The sequence below is a fragment of the Chenopodium album genome, chromosome 26, assembly GCF_948465745.1.
Source record: "Chenopodium album chromosome 26, dcCheAlbu1.1, whole genome shotgun sequence".
Classification (NCBI taxonomy): Eukaryota; Viridiplantae; Streptophyta; class Magnoliopsida; order Caryophyllales; family Amaranthaceae; genus Chenopodium; species Chenopodium album.
The window spans coordinates 14976007-14994463 of NC_137859.1; the positions used below are offsets into that span (position 1 = coordinate 14976007).

The 18457-nt window shown below is 32.8% G+C and overlaps 1 protein-coding gene across 1 annotated transcript; it reads left to right on the plus strand.

Moving 5' to 3' along the window:
* Positions 1–4755: 4755 nt before the first annotated feature.
* LOC145618066 (putative cyclic nucleotide-gated ion channel 16) lies at positions 4756–11124 on the plus strand. Its single transcript, XM_081672847.1, has 6 exons — positions 4756–5214; positions 5408–5620; positions 6211–6521; positions 7545–7656; positions 9952–10188; positions 10345–11124. Exons 1-6 carry the CDS (start codon positions 4756–4758, stop codon positions 11122–11124), a joined length of 2112 nt encoding a protein of 703 aa, XP_081528973.1.
* The last annotated feature ends 7333 nt before the right edge of the window (positions 11125–18457 follow it).

Sequence of the window (18457 nt, forward strand, 5' to 3'; positions counted from 1 at the left end):
TCAATTTTTTTTTTTATTTTTTTATTTTTATTTATTATTATTATTATTATTTTTTTTTTTGAGAAAATACAGTCATGTATTTAGATATAAAGGCTTTTAACTTCCATAAGAAAAGCACTTTATCACCATTCAAAAAAAAAAAAAACAAAAAAAAAAAACGAAAAACACTTTATCACTTATTTATCTCCAGTTTTTTTAGACCAAAAAGATGTCACTTAGGAAAAAATGTGTTCAAATGAGTCCATAAATTCGGGATCTAATGTACAAACTAGTTTGACGCCCAGGCGATGCCTCGGGTCATTTTTTCATATAAAAAACTATAGTTAATTGTTTTTAAAAATTATTTTAATAAATTAAAGGGAAATCTATTGATGGTTTCATAATTTAAAAAAAAATCATTTTTTTTTATAAATTTTATTGACATTAACAAAATTCATTATGAAATAAGCAGTAACCTAACTTTTATACTTCATATTAGTTTGTTTTATCTATTAAATGAATTTTTATCTACCATTATAAATTTCTTCAAAGTATAGATGAGCAAACGAAAGAATTAGGATTAAAAAATTAGCATTTATGAACATTAATTTTTTGTAGGGAAAATTAATGATTAGTTTTAATATGACATAAATCACATGATGACCCCACATTATTTATCAATTCATGACGACACGTGGCAAAAATGATGACACGTGGCATGATTACAATTCTTGCCTTGGGTTTTAATATATATATAGATATCTAGTAGTCCCTTCATTTATTGATCTTCTTACTTTGATCAATTTTGTCTTCAAAAGGATTTTAAGTGAGAAGAACAATATAATATATAATTCGGCCCTTTCTTCTATAAAATCCTTATATATATCTTTTAACCTATACTAAAAGCAAATCCTCCCATGACACTTGTCATAACCTTGTGAAAAATTTTCCCGCCTTTTTCACTTCTCTCTCTCTCTCTTTTTTTTTTTTTTTTTTGGCAAAATCTAGAAGTAAACTATTTATACCGTATGATATTTTCTTTCCACTTTGACAATCATATTCCTTATATACCCAAATGAAATATTTATGAATATCTTTTTTATACTTTATGTAGTATTAATATTATTGTAAAAAATATTTAACAACCGTGCATTACACGGGATTTTAATCTAGTATATATATATATATATATATATATATATATATATATATATATATATATATATATATATATATATATATATATATATATATATATATAAGTTAACAATTACATTTGATCCTATAAACAGGAAATAAGTTACGTATACTTCAAAAAGTATAAAATGATTACATAAAATGATTACACATTTTTTATTACTCATTATAAGGAGCATATATTTAATTTAAAAAAGAAAATAGGAAAAAAAGTTTATATGGATATTTCCAACCCTACTCCATATAAAATCACAAATGAATTATCAATGAGCCATTTATGTGTAGCGTATTGGAGGTATTGCTAATATCTAATACGGAGTATATATGAGGTCCTTTTAGAATTTGGGCTACGTGCATAAATAAATAATTAAATATGCATAATTTCACGTTAACCACTCAATGTGAAATAATAAAGGGAAATTCTCAATGGTGCTCTTAAGGTTTTTTTCTTTTCTCAATGGTAAACAGCAAAAAATCAAATTATCTTTGGTAATCATGAATTTATTATATTAATAATAATTTATAATTAAAAGTTAAGTATGGTTAGGTTTATTTTAATTTTTAACAACTAAATACAATTAAATAAAAAAAAAACCAACCACCACCAATTGCCAACCTTCCTCCCTGCCACCCACTTCGTTGCCCTGCCACCACCGACGCCACAACCGCCGGCACCCAAACCGACCCAGGCCCTACCATGCCGGCGCGCCGACCTTCCCAGTCGTTGCCTCGCCCCCTAAACCACCAACCATCCTTGAAAGTCCTTCTCTCTCTCTCTCTCTCTCTCACTGAAACCCCATTAACAACCCTTCCCCTAATTCAAAAACCCCAATCGCCCCTCCCCTCACCTCGAGAAAACCCATCGCCTCTTCCCCCACCATCGCGCCACCACAAACCAGTAGCCATTGATATTTCCACACACTAGAGTTGATCTACGAAATCTGACCCGAACAAACAAACTCACCACTGTTGGACGTCCCAATGGTAAGATCTGATTCAATTAGTCACAATCAGCGCATTTAGCGTTGATTTCGATTCGACTCGCCTGGGGAGAGAGAAACCGTCGGAGTGTAACCCTTCCACAAGAGAATTCGTTGAAATTCTATGTAGGTTATTTTAGGGGTTTATCGTGGCGGAGGAAGGGGGTTTGGGGGAAGGGGAGTTGGGAGGTTCAGAGGGTTGCGACGGGGAGGGGGGTTAATTGCGGCGCTGGGGAGGTGGTCTGAGTGGGGTGCAGTCGGCGCCGGGCCAAGAGCAGAGGGATCGGGGGCGTGGGTGGGGGCAGGGGTGGCTGGCTGGTTTTTTTTTTTCTTAAAAAGAATAATTTTAAACTACATATTATTAAAAAAAAATCATAAACTAACCCTGGTTAAAGATTTTAACCAAATTATATCATTAATGCTATTATTAATATATGTTAATAAGAGATGATTACCAATGATAATTAAAATTTTTGCTGTTTACCATTGAGAAAAATAAAAACTTCATGAGCACCATTGAGAATTTCCCAATAATAAATACCCCTTCAAATATGCGATTTGGATGGTTTTATGGGTTGAGTATTAGCGCATAGCGCCTATATGTTTTAGAAACATATAGGATGACTAAATGTACCACTACAGCCTAATAAGTGACAGGTGGTAGGTATTTTAGGAGAAAATAATCAATGACATAGGATGACAAAAATTACCTCCGTATGTATAATAGTACACAAAAAGTACTATTAATACAACTTATATTTTAATGGTACATTATAGTACACAAAAATGTACCATTGTAGAAAAACATCAAATGAAAAAAAATAATAAAAACCCCATGATACCCTCCTACATGCATGCTAAACATATAGGTGCTATGCGCCTAGAAGCACTTAAAAATTACAATTGTCAATATGTGAATTATTTGTCGTTTTTTTCTCTCTCCTTTATACCACTTTTTCTCTCCTATGTGGTCTATAAGACTATAACCTTCTGTCATTTCCACATCTTATTTTATAAAATCATTATTCACTTTATATTTCATGTGGATCACTTTCTCTCTCCTCTACAGTCAATGTGGATTACATACTAAATATTGCTAATAAATGTATAAGCGTCTGTCTATGAACTGTTTGCCATTTTTCTTCTCCTCTTTGTCCCACTACTTTCCCTATAGTTTCATATAAATCACCAGTCATATTTGTATATCTTTTAAACAAAAAATTGAATAATTTTCCATTTTACCATTATCAATTTTTTTAGTAGTAGGATTGGACAAGTAGCGCTCTATTAGGTCTCCATGTTCTAAATGATATTTTATTAATGTTTGCCACATCAATTTATATGCATATACTATATAATGTGGTGAAATTCAAAACATATAATGAGAAAATATAATTAAACCAAACCTTTATATTTTCATAAATGATCGATCTAAATCTTACTCGTGCCAATAATGACAATATCATAACATTGCAATATACCAAGTAGTTCCCTACTTCCTTACATTCATACGACATCTACAAAGAAATATATATCAAAGACATGCATGACAATTGAATCAATTAAAAACACTCTTTCAGCAAAGCTACGATCGTTGTTGCAAAACGAACATTCTTTATACCCTCTTCCACATTGTCGTGATGTACAGCCTACTTAGAAGAGGGGGTCTATGGATCTGTTGTACACGTGAAGAAAATTTTCGCCTGATTTGTCTGGTTGTAATCGAAAGATTAATTTCTTTTTCGACCCCGCACAAATCTCTACCCATGAAACAACTCTACATCAATCCATCAAACAAAAAAGCAAATCCTCCCTCAAAAGAGAGAAGAAAAGCCCTTTCTTTCGAAGGAGAAAAATCCTTCTATATAAGAAGAAAGCGAAAAGCGTTCCTCCTAAAAGAGGAAGAGATATCTTTTTCTTACTTTTCAAACCAAATCAACATAAACTAATCCTCACACTATTATAGTTAAAGAAATTGAGGAATTGAAATATATATATATATATTGCTAAAGCTCCTAGCTACTTAATGAATTTCAACATGTTTTATTCAAAAAAAAAAGAAAAAATCATGTACATTGATTTATAAAATCGGATATTTAGTTTTGAATCTTGATCTATTTTAATATTATTTTACTTTTTATATAACACATTAGTTATCGATTATCAATTTATAGGGGATTATTTTAATTTATTGAATGCATAATTATAATGAACTTGTAGTAGTAGAGTGCATGTCATAAATTTCTTAAATAAGAAATTTTCAATTTTTTTCTCTTTACTTGTACTATGATGAATATAAATGGAATTAATAAATTCTTACTATATATTTTTCATTTTTGACAATTCCTTAACCAACTTTTCCCTTCTTTTACACCCTTACACATATAAATTCAAAAGCGAAATATTTGGCTTATCCCTTAACTCTCCGTAAGCTTCTCAACCTCCTTCAAACAATCATCTTCTCAACATTTTTTTATTTCATATCCAGATATCCTTTCTCAATATTTTTTCTTTAACACCCTTACACAATTAAATTCATAGAAAATTATCTTTTCCTTAATCAATATTTTAACATACTCAAATCTAGATACAAAAAAGTATGCATAGTTTTCAATTTTATGCACCATCCTCCAAGATTCGTCATTTCCCTACATCATTCTCAATTCTTCGACGACAACAACAAAAATCAAAGCCTCAATGGTGGACAAAGATCCATGATCCTCGTAGCGAATTCATTACTAGTTGGAATAACCTCTTCTTAATAACATGCCTAGTTACTCTATTTCTTGATCCTCTATACTTCTATGTTCCTACAATATGCGGTTACGCTTGTCTTAACACGAATTTCGAGTTATTAATCATTGTGACTCTTATTAGAACCATTTGTGATTTCCTTTACCTTGTGCATATTTTCTTAAAATTTCGAACTGCCTTTATTTCAAGAAATTCTAGAGTTTTTGGACGTAAGGAGCTTGTTATGGACCCTAAAGCTATTGCTGCTAGGTATTTAATGTCCGATTTTATAATCGACGTTGCTGCAATGCTTCCTTTACCTCAGGTATTATTCTTGAACAATTACATTTATAATGTGAAGTTTGTGTCAATAGCTATAGTTCGCTTTTAGCTCATGTCATTATGTGTTACATCTTATATTTATCAAAATTTTGTAGCGCTAAAATTGCACCAAATTATATGTATAACCTAGCACAAAATGAGTACAAATATTTACTAATTAATTATAATGGTTACAGACAATGATTTGGTTTATTGTCCCAGCATTAAGAAGTGGAACAAAAGCTCATACAAACCACACTGTGGCTCTTATTGTACTTGTTCAATTCATTCCTCGCTTGTTCGTAATGATTCCGTTGAATCGAAAGATTGTAAACTCTACTGGAATTGCTGCAAAAAATGCATGGTCTGGTGCAGTTTATAATATGCTTCTCTTTATATTGGCAGGCCATGTAAGAACCCCTAATTGTTGTTCTTCAAAATTTGACTAATTGCTTTAAAAGGAATATCATATAATTAAAATTAAAGTTTTTTTTTATTAGCTAATTAATTATTTATGATATATGGAGTATATGGAGAACAATTATTCATTAATTATGTCAATTGGTTATCGATTTGCTCAATTACATGCATATATGCACACTTACCAATACGTTCGCACAATGGAGATTGCATATTTAATTAATGTCATTAGAATTAAATAACATATTTAGGGAAGTACTTCTAATAATCCTACATGTAATTCTGTTTTAATTGTACATGTTTACCAATGTTTTACTCTAAGCATACAATGCTAATCTATTAAATATTTAAATTACTCATTGAAACAAATCAAATAAGATCTAACATGATTGTTGTATTTTATATACTAAGAGTAGATTAGAAGGTTATCTCATCTTAAAAATATAGTGTATGTTAAGATTATAAATGGGAAGAACAAAAAGAATCAGAGATAGTAACATATAATCTTACAAGTATTTCCTTACAATAGCAACATGCATTTTTTTTAAGACAAAATCGCTTTTTTCATGATAATTCACAGGTGATAGGAGGCATATGGTATTTATGGGCACTACAACGAGTACATACTTGCTGGACAATAGAGTGTTTGAGGCAAAGAAATTCAAGAAAATTTCCATGCAAACCTTCATTTTTTGATATAGAGAACAAAAACCTGCCGGCTCGAAAAAAATGGTTAGAAAGATCAGATGTTCTTACTAATTGTAACCCTCGAAATAAAGATCACAAATTTACCTTTGGAATGTTTGGTCGAATTATAACTGATGATGTTGTCTCTGCTGGTTTCACCCAAACTTATTTCTATTGCCTCTGGTGGGGGTTGAAGACCTTAAGGTATTTTCTTGTTTAGTTTTACTTTTGACATTTTGGCCGATAATTATCTTTTGAATAACCACTTTTGAGAACAACTACTGATTAATTTATTTATTTTTGAAAAAATTACCACAGAACACAAAAATTTTTAATTAAATAGCACTACCAATTTTTCTTTTTTCTTTGCCACTTTCACTTTCTTCTCATTTGGCGTTGGGAGTAGTAAAAATTCTAAATTTATAATCTAAAGGCTCAAATTTCAAACAAATAAAAGAAAAATAAAAGTGACATAGAAAAAAAAGGGGACAATATAATTAATAATGTGGCAACTAGGAAGAAAGGATGATGATTTAAACTTGAAACATTAATAAAATAAAATAGTATATGTAATATATTTTTGGGAATTATTGGGGCCTTAATGGCTAAAGTATACTGAGCCAAAAATTATGGACAGCTCACGTGTGAGGGGGAGTGTTGAGCCCATAAAATACCCCATGAGCATTCCCTTGTCCCATACTAAAAGACTAAAGGGGGAGTGTAGTGGTAATGGAACCCCACATTGAAAGAACTCAAGAGTTACCACCACTATATATATCAAGGGGCTACATCCCTCATTGCCATATGGTTTTGAGGTGGAACCTCCTTGGTCTTGTAAAGTGGTGGACTTGCACTCCCCCATGACGGGTGCGGTCTAGACCTGTATTTAACACACATGCTTGGAAAAATTCAATTAGGGGAAATTGTTTAAGAACTTGTATGAAATTGTTTGAAATATTTTATCTATAAATGGAAAAATACTAAATGGGAAGAACTATCAAACTTTACTGTCTGGGAAATGAGAAGAACAAAAAGGATCAGATTGTGTACATATATATGGAAAATTAAATGTTTATAATACGTTAAAAAACCATAATCACACTATGGATAAACTTGACAAATTTGTAAGTAATAATCTGAACGAATATTATATGAACTAATCTAAAGTTATGTTATCATAATTTATCTTGACTTATTTATTCATATATTTATTTATTTTTATCACAGTTCTTATGGGCAAAATATAGAAAATAGCACCTACGTTGAGGAAACACTATTTTGCAGTTTTATTTGTGTGATGGGTCTATTCCTTTTTTCGCACTTAATTGGCCAAGTTCAGGTAATACATTGTACGTATTTCTATTGTTTCATATCAGTTGACATGTTCATTAGGCACATTTACCAATGCAAGATTTCATTTGGCATATCAATGCTTAGCGCAAAAGTTTAAGCATTAGTTATACATAATAAAAATTGTACTGGTAACATTTTGTAAATGATCTATAATACTTTGTGTTTTCTCTTTTGGATGCATATGTAGACAACATGTGAAGTGAAACAATAATACTATTGTACATACCTATCTATTTTGGACTGAAAGTATTTACTAAATATAATTGGAGTACAATTGGATTGAATTGATAAAGTATAAAGTGTAAACTAATTGATTTCATTAAATAAACTCAGTTGAATTGAATAGAAAGACAAGTTGAACGAGCTTAAGTAGAGAGGAATAAGAAAGGTTCGGAAGACATGCTATATTAGGAAAAACTGAAGAAAAGAAATAGGGGGTCACCTTGTATGTGAATCTGATCGAGTAAACTATAATCTAGTAGGTCTAGTACACAGGGGCGTAGCTACGGGGTTGGCCGGTTGGCCCACGGTAGATTTAAAATCCTGGCTATGCCCCTGTGGGGAGGAGAAAGTAATTTTTTATTGCCGATGGAAAGGAAGAAGGGAGGAAAGCAATTAGGGAGAGAAATGGAAAGCTCATAATTAGTAAAACTTTTATTCTCTTCTATTTAAATTATAGGCTCACTTAAATATGATTGGATTAAAAAAAACGCCCTTCCTAATTAGTTAATGTTTAGTAGTGAGTAGAAGATGAAAATGAGTTATTTGTTAGAATAAAAACAAAATACTATACTCTTATCTCTTTTTGGTTAGCTAAATTAAATATAAAAAAAGATTAATAAAAAGATTGGCAATTAGAAAAAAATGACAAAAAGATCCCCAAAGAGATAACCTTTAGATAATTGAAGAATCATGATCAAATGTTAAATTCATTTATGCGGAAATCTTTGCTATCTAATTTACATGTGACTTATTCCAATGTAAAGAGAGAAGAGAAATTGGTTTGGATTGAATACTTTTTATGAGCTTATATCGACTATATAGATGAAACTCTCCTCTTTAATGATGTTTGAAGTTAATACTCTAATCACCGATTGCTTTCGGAATGGAACTTTCCATGGAATTATTAGTGGACAAAATTCTCTTACGTCGAGTTGCTCTAACGGATTCAGAAGTGTCAAATTGGGTATTCAAGTTGGGTTTGGGTTAGGTCATGTCACTTTTTTGTGACTTATATGTCGAGTTTAGGTTGGGTTGGGACAAATTCGATTCGAATTATGATAGGCTTAATATATTTTCGATTGCAGTTCACGTTCTATTCGAGTCAATTTGGGTTTGGTAATGTTTTGGGTTCGGTTTGTATCCAACAAGTAAATTTTAGTCGAATGAATTGAACTTCAGGTTGGGTCATTCTTAGACTCGGGTCAACTTTAGGTTAGGTTTAGTCATTAATACAAATTAGAAGTAATAAATAGGTCAAATAAAAAGTATAATCTTCCACTATTTCTATTTTTGATAACATTTTCAAATTAACTTTTAATTAAATTTTGAAATCCACATCAAATTTGAGTCAAAACAGTATTAGTACTGGTCAACATAAGTTGGTTTAACGAGTTGGACAAAATTAGATCATGGGTCACTAAATTGATCACTATGATTCAAGTAAGAAGTAGGTTATGTTTTATTATTTTAAAATTTAATCAAGTTAAGTGTTACTTCAAGTTCTGATCATTGTTAGGTTGGGTCAAATTGATTGTCGGTCAATATCCATTCAGGTCGGTAGCTAGTTGTGACAGGTTATAAAGTTTTTAGGTTCTAAAGAAGTTGAGTATAAATCGAGTTTGGATTATAATCAAGTCGGGTCAAATCGGTTAATATCAAGTTGATTATAGATCGGGTGCAGGTCATAAAGTATCAGGTCTATATCAGTTAATATCGGGTCTATTTTGGTTCAAGTTACATGCCACTGTTGTCACCTATCCTTCGAGTGGTACAGATCGGATACATTTCATTGTCGGCTCAAGTCGGTTCTTCGGGTCGGGTTAGATTTTGATACCTCTAAACCAATTTTAAATCTAATAAAAATTCTAATTTTCAAAAAAAAAAAAAACAAAAAGAATTTCGAGAAGTATAATAACAATATGAGTTTTTTTTTTCCCTTTCCTTAAAGTGAGAAATTTGTACTGAGTAGTAATAGTATTTCATGTAATAAAATTATCTTGAGTAACCTTGTTATGTTCTTTTACTTTTCTTAGAATTATCATATGATCTCATATTGCAGAATTATCTTCAATCTATAATGACCAGAATTGAAGAATGGAGGATAAAAAGAAGAGATACAGAGGAGTGGATGCAACATAGACAACTCCCAGAGGAACTTAGGGAGCGAATTCGGCGATTTGTTCAATATAAGTGGCTCGCAACAAGAGGAGTTGATGAAGAGTCTATTTTACAATCATTGCCCTTAGATATTCGACGAGAAATTCAAAAACATTTATGCTTGGGTCTTGTCCGCCGGGTAAGTTAATTTTGCTTAAGTATTGCAGTTTCATATATGGTTAATTAATACAAAATTTATTCTTTAGTAGTTTAGTATTAGCAATAATCATTTAAATTTCATTATTTATGAACGCTTAGCTTGGACAATTATTTATGGCATATGTTCCTTTTGTAGGTTCCTTTCTTTGCACAAATGGACGATCAACTATTAGATGCTATATGTGAACGTCTAATACCGTCCTTAAGCACCAAAGACACATACATAGCTCGAGAAGGAGATCCGGTTTCCGAGATGATGTTCATAATAAGAGGGCAACTAGAGAGCTCCACTACATATGGTGGTCGCTCGGGTTTCTTTAACTCTATTACTCTTCGCCAAGGCGACTTTTGCGGTGAAGAGTTATTAACATGGGCAATATTACCAACAACTACAACTCTAAACCTTCCATCCTCAACAAGAAAAGTAAAAGCCATCACCGAAGTCGAAGCGTTTGCATTACGAGCTGACGACCTGAAGTATGTAGCGACTCAATTTAAGCGTTTACAAAGCAAAAAGCTTCAACATTCTTTTAGGTACTATTCTCATCAATGGAGGACATGGGGAGCATGTTTTATACAAGCCGCTTGGCGGCGTCACCAAAAGAGGAAATTGGCTGAAGATTTGGCAAGACATGAAAATTACTTCTATTATATTATGGATGATGATGATGATAATGAAAATAATGAGGATGAGATCATGTATAGTGAAGGTGACCCATTGATTTTTAAGCAAAATGATGAAGATGATGATAATAATAAACACCAACAACCACTTAAAGCTACAATTCTAGCTTCTAAATTTGCTGCAAATACTAAAAGAGGGGCAAATCAGAAGGTGAAAATTGTTGATACTTCTTCTCATCATGATCTAAAGATGCCTAAGATGTTTAAGCCAGAAGATCCTGACTTTTTTTGACCAAAATTTCATGTGATCTGTATACTGTTTAGTTAGCAATCATTGATTAATACCGAGATAAAATTATTGAATTACCTTTCGTATATAGTGTTTACTATAGCTAGTCTCGACAAACTAAGATTATTTTGAGCTATCGGGGTATGTCGTTTTTTTTTTAATCTTGGTTTAACTTTTTACTTTACATGGTTCACATGTTAATAAACGTGAGGAGAACTTCTTCAAATGCTGAAAAGGGTGCAAGACAAGAGTGAAAAGGGGGCTGAGGGCAGAACATTGAGTAGAGTTATAATAAATAGGCTAATCTTACTTATTAGCGACAAGAGGTACAAGCTTGACAAATGCATCAAGGCTTTGTGTATGTGTGAAAGCGAAAATTTAGAGGATTGGATTCTTTTAAATTAAACAAGAAGTTGAATTAGCATTGTCCTAATAAACAATACTCCCTCCGTCCCTAAATTACATTCCTCTTTTCTATTTTTGGTATTCCAAAATTACATTCCTCCTTTCTATTTTTGGTAAGTTTTTTTAGTAAATCAACTCTTTTTTTCTGTTTTATATTTAATGTTTTCTCACTCATCCTTACCTAATGTCACTCATAATCCTTGTGCCAAATTACAATGAATATGATTGGTTAAAATTTTTTAATTAGGAGCATGTGATTGGTCCTTTTTTTTGCAAAGGATTGATAACTTGTCATGAGTAATAACTAATCTATCTTTGTACTTCCCATTGCATTATCTAATTATTGTTATTTGTCTTATTCTTCCCTTCTTAATTCCCGTGTAAATTTTCAAAGAGGAATGTAATTTAGGGACGGAGGGAGTACTTCCTTTGTTTTTATTTAGTTGCAATACACCCTTTTGGCACGCATTTTAAAAAAGATATTAAACTAAGTAAACGAATAAATTAATTTATAAAATTTTACCACCTATAAGAAGAAAGAGATAAGTTGCTACTATTTAAATTTCATAGCTTAATTCATTAGTATACCTAGTTTAATCACTACCCTGAAAAATATGATAAAAGGTGTGTTGCAAAGTATAAAAAAAACAAAAAAAGTATAAACCTTATAAATATAAGGAAAATCTGCAAATGCAATCATTGAAAGTACTCATTTTGCCGATTGCAACATATTTAGAAAAAAAAAATACAAGTTTGTTGAGCCCATGAACAACCCACATGTGAGCATTCTTTTGTTCCACACTAAAAACACTAAAGGGGGAGTGTAGTGGTAATAAAATCCCACATTGAAAAAATTCAAGAGTTACCACCACAATATAACGCTAAGGGGCTTATTGAGGATATTATATTTTAGGAAATTACTCCCTCTGTTTTTTATTTTATATGCATCAGTTTGACCGGCACATTTGCCGAGACGCTACTTTGACCATAAATATCTTTAATTGTGTATTAGTAAAAATTGTAACAAAATTATTATGAAACTAGTCAATATGACGAATCAAATGATACATAATATAATAACATTTATTCATTTTTAGAGGTGAAAAAATTAAGTCAACCATGGTATATGAATAGTGGAATTGTCAAAGTGATGCATATAAAAAAAAACGGAGGGAGTATATGATAGTATTTAGTTGTTATATTTTGTGCCGAGAATATAATCTTTTGAGATCTTTGTGACATTTGCTAATTTTATCAGATTAGGGAAACCTTGTATTATATATTGGCTATGGTCGTATCAATGGAAATCAAGTGATTGAGTTTATTCAATTTATCATATTCTCTCTATATTTGTTAGGGCTACTCCCTTTATTGCCATATGGTTTTGAGGTGGAACTCACTTGGTCTTGTGAAGTGGTGGACTTGCACTCTTCCGTGACGGGTGCGGCCCGGACTTGATTCAACAAATTTGAAACAAAAAACTTAACCAAAATTGATACGAGTATCATTTTCCATTTTCCTGCCAAAATCGCTTGAGAATGACGTCATAGTTTTGTCGCGGTTCTTTGGCTTGGTTAGGCTTTGAAATAGAATACTGCAAACAACATTGTTGTAGAAAAGCACAAAATTAATTATTTGAATAATAGGGGAGAGATTTAAGGTATTTTACCACCTAACTTGTTTCCAAAAATGTTGAATTTATGAATGTTGGGGAGTCTCAACCTAATAATTATGATCCGCTAGAAAATGCATTATTCTCTAAATGAAGCGTGAGAAGGTAGATCAACGATCGGTATTCCACAAGATTACAATGGATAAAATTAAAAAATGTAGATCAAGGTGTATAAATGAAGAATATAAAGAAGATATGATGGAGGCAAGGAACTTGTCTGAAAAGTTGTAAGAAAGTAATAAGAATTTTGGGCCGGGTGTCATGTGGAAGTAGGTCAATGAGAAGCAGTTAAGCTTGAAGAGGATATAGTGTAGTCTAGGAAGTGAAGGTAAGGAAATTGGGAAGATGTTGTGCAGGGTAGGGTCGTCTTCAAGGACGGGCTTAAATTAGAGATGTTGCTTTGAACTCTGGAGATTCCATACCATGAAAATTGTAGTCATGGGTAAGGGATTCGAAAGCACTTAAGGTTGTATGTGAGGGTTATTGAGCGTGGCAGAGTGTGATGAGAGTGAAGAAGAGTTAGGTGAAATGTAGGATAAGAAGTGGAGGATGGGTGGCTTGTTAGACATTGATGGTTGTGACTTGTGAATAGAAGTCAAAGAATGTGTAGTAAATAAAATAAGAGAGTAAAAGTAGAAAGGAGGATAAAATGAAAATGCACGACGTAATCAAAATGAGTGTTAAAAAGGTTAGACATATTTTTTTAGGCTGTAATTGTCAAAGTAGGTGCTTAAAATGGGTGCATTTGGCATATTTTCCAAAATATAACTGCAAAACTGCAACGGATAAGAGTAATTTAGATTTCATAATTCCTTTATCTAAGCCACTCTTTTTAATTTTGGAGTATCTTAAAAATCTTTTGTGAAAACTTAAGACTGCGTAACATGATATTTTTCAGAAGACCAACTCCATCGAAAGCTTATGTCGCCCATAGCTTGAGCCTTAATAATTGGTTTTAAAATCTATCACACTCTCTCACTTATTGAAAGCTTTTTGGACTTAAAGTTTTGACTCAGGATGGGCCTTCTTATACCTATTGTTAAATATCATATTAAAGGACCAATTCAACTAAAACTAAGGGCCTGTTCTCTTCATCTTAATTTCAATTCAGCTTCAATCAGTTCAGTCCAGTTCAATTCAGCTCTTAATTTCCTTCTCTCATAAATAATTCATTTAAGCTCTATTCAGTTCAGTTCATATTAGCTCCAATCAATTCAGTTCAGTAAAACAGAACAAGCCCATAAAATTGGTATTTAGAGCCTCATGATTGGTTTTGTACTTTGTCAATAATATAATGAATTAGCACCAAATCAAGTCTAAGGGTGGACATACAAAAACTGTCATTTCATGCGCTTAAATGTAACACCCCAATAATTCTCTCTTTAAACCTATGAATAACCTGATCAAAATCCAAGAGAAATACCGGCGTGCTACCGCCACATGTTCAAACGTTAAGGCTATATCAGAAAATAGCAGCGAAAAAACTAAATCAGTTATAATAAAGTTTCAAAACCAACGAAATAAACCAAATTAAGTGTTACAAATTCGAACCATTATGGCCCTTATTCAAAATCCAAACTGGAAGAAGTAGTATAAAAATAAAACCGAGTTTCAATAAATTCAAACTTGCAAAAGAAATAAACTGCAAACAATAACCAACTCTCCACTCAAAATCCCCCAACCCTGATGCGGATGCTGCATGTGTAAGAATCTGTGGTTAATCGGCTCCCCAATATTACAAGTGTAAAAATTGGATCGTCACAGGGTCATTGAAAGGCGAAGGCCATGACCATAGAAAGACACAGACAAAAGCACGCAATCAGCAAAGCTGAGTACATACAAGCTGCGAAATAAAATAAGAAAACCCTAGCATGCTACTAATAATCAATCATCATGCAACATTAAATTATAAAGTCAATACACGGCTCAATTATCAAATTTATTAAGACTTCACTAGTTATTAGTAGCTAAATCATTTCAATTTATTCATTGGATTAAGCAATAGACAAGGTTGTCTAACCCATGCTCCATTTGGAACATCAATTAAAGAGAAACCCCATGCCTTCTTTCGAAAACATCAATAAACATCCAACGACCACGGGCGTGACTCCGTGACCGTAGTTAGTATGAGATCTCACCTAACTCTTAGTTTTGAAAAATATTTGAAATAAGAGACTCGTAGATCAGACGGCCTCGAGAAAAGTGCACGGCTAATACCCCGTGTACCCCAACTCCTGATTGTCATTACTCCAGATGTGCACCAATCCAGAGTTTTATTGTTCATCCATCTTGCACTTTACGTGATTTACAAGTATAGACTTGGTGATGACTCATATGCAAACAATACAATCTATCCAATATCAATTCAATCAAGTAAAACAAGTTTCCAATTTCAATTCTTGATTCATTAGTGACAAGCAACATGTATTATTTATTCTTTTAACTACCTCGGTGTATAAGCACCCCAAAACCTTAACCTCGTCTTATAAGACTTAAATCCTTCCTTTACTCATTCTGTTTCAATAATCATGTACGAGTAATAAATAAGTCATTCCACCAATTCACATACATTTGCCTCTAAGCGCATCTTGCAAAATTAATGCATTAATAATACTTGCAAAGTAAAATAGTGCACAACAGACGAAAATCACAATGTATAACCAAACAATTATGTCTAGTCTTCTCTATACATGATATTAAGTTCTCGATACATCCCTAAACATGCTTCTAAAGGCAAGGTTTCGTAACTAGTACATACCTCGAGTAAACGAATTGGTATGCCACTTTACTAACTAGAAATCACCTTTTATAAATTCCTCTCCTAAACCAAACAACAATAATTCAATCAATACCCAAGCAATTAAATTTACAGCAATACTAACTGTAGGCGTCGCTCGAAGTGCGCCTACGTAAAGCATAGTGGTGAATATGCTTGGCACTCATAGGAAGTGGGAATTGACATAACGATTAGGGACACGATTAGGGACAAGGAAAGTAGGGAGCCGCCAACAAGTTTTTAAGGAACTTGTAAACCGTTCACGGATCATAAAAGGCAACCACGATTAAGGGACAACGAAGGCAACAACGATTGACCCGTGAAGGTTTTACCCCATTCATAATCCATGAGATTACTAACTCCATATGGTTTGGAACCACGAAAGGAGGATCGGGGATGATGGTACGAAGTGAGTCATGGAGTCACATTTGCCCGTATTGGCCTCTACTAGATTTTTATTGTGAAAAGTAATTCCTATGATCTCAAAGGCATGCAAATAAAATATTCAATTCGCTCCAAACTATTATTAAGCTAAATTGGTTGAATATTAATGCAACATATAATTCTAAAATATTAGTGATCACTTGATTAAATAACAAGATTAAAGGAACCTAAACCGGTTGTCCAAATTATCTTATTAGGCGTGATTTCCAATTATATATTCCCTTTAACATGCAAATGGTGATCAATATAATAGAAATCAACATTAATATTAGAAGCAATATAGCAATAAATCCAACAATATAAAATCGTTAGAAAAATAATAAAAATAAAAGGAACATGATTCCTTACTTTGATTTTGTCTGCTTGCTACTATAAAAACAATAAACGAGTTAGTAACTTCAAGGAAAATTAATGAAACAATAATTAAAATGGGATTAAATTAAATTAAATTAAATAGAATTGATTTGGGGCCAAACCCTCAAACGGTTCTACCTTTCACGCCGTGGTTTAAGGATGGAACCTCGGGTAAAGTACGGACTCCTTGGAGTGCTTAAGGAAGGTATTTTGAGAGAGAAGGGTAGGCTAGTGTTTAGGATAAAGCATAGAAGAGAAATGAGAGAGTTAATTGATGCCTCGTACATCAGAAATGAGGGGGTATTTATAGAAAAAATGTGCTGAGGGAACACACGGAACCTTAAAAAGATAAAAAAAAACCTAAAAAGTATCCCGCAACACGGTAAACTGTACCGTGACACGGGAAGTTCCACCGTCAGACGGGAACCATTCCCGTGACACGGTGCAGTTATTGTGTGACGCGGGGTATTTTTAGCAAACGGGGAAGAAAACGCGTTAGGTTTTACGCGGAAAGGACACGTAATGCCCCCGTGTCACAGCAGGTGTCCCGTGACACGGGAAATCTTACCGTCAGACAGGAGATTTTCTCGTGTCACGGTGTACTGTTGCCGTGACGCGGGAGATTTTTGTCCGTTTTTCCGTCTAAATTCATTTTTTAACCCTAATTTCGTTCAGCATTTTAAGTGCCGATTGATAATTTCGGGCCATTTTCTGATTTAATATTATTTGGGCTAAAATAAGAAAATAAGTAAAAGGTTTGGGCCAAAAAATTAATAATAAAACAATAAAATAAAAGAGATTTTGGGCTTAAATTAAAAACTATGCTTTTACCAAATATCAAGACTAATCCATGGACCATTCAGAAATACGAATTTAATTAAATATGATTTTTAAGCACTCTCGGGATTAAATACTGAACCCGACCAATAGTGGCGGTGAAAGGTTGTTCATAATCGGGTTTGGTTTTAGGGAGACATTTTTAGGTGTCTACCGAATCCCCCACTTTGACTGAGTTTGTAGAAACGTAAGCTTCGAAAAGTATAGTCAAAGTAGTCGATAGGGACGGAGATTGACTTAAGACGTTCTGCGATCCTAAATCACTCTATATACGCCGATACCTGTAGAAAAACGTTAGTTCTACAGATAAAATAGTAAAGGGATAGAATACGTATCTGACACCAGTGTATCGGTGACAAAATGATGCTTGGTATCTTCCTATGCTTGAAGGAATCCACCGGATGATGTTTCGCTAAAATGCTTTCCATGCCTGAGGAAAGCCGACTGATCAATTTGGTAGCTTTCTATGCTTGAAGAAATCTACCGGATAACATTTTCCATGCTTGAGGAAAATCGATAGATGATTTTGGCGGTTTTCTATGCTTGAAGAAATCCACCGATAATACTTTCCATGCTATATTCGAACCTCTACAAAGGATCTATGTAAGTTCCTCTTAATTTCATCTCGAATTTGCCTCAAATTTCATGTGAAAACCTTGAAAAATCAAATTGGGGATTTTTAATTTTGAGGTTATATGTCACAAATATTGCCATGAATTTGTTTGCATATGTATGTATGTGCGTTTGTGAGAAATTGGAGACAAAAATTGCATGATTTGGTGGAGAATTGAACAAATCACCATTTTTGGGTACTACTTTTTGTGAAATGATGTTCTTGTTGTTCATGT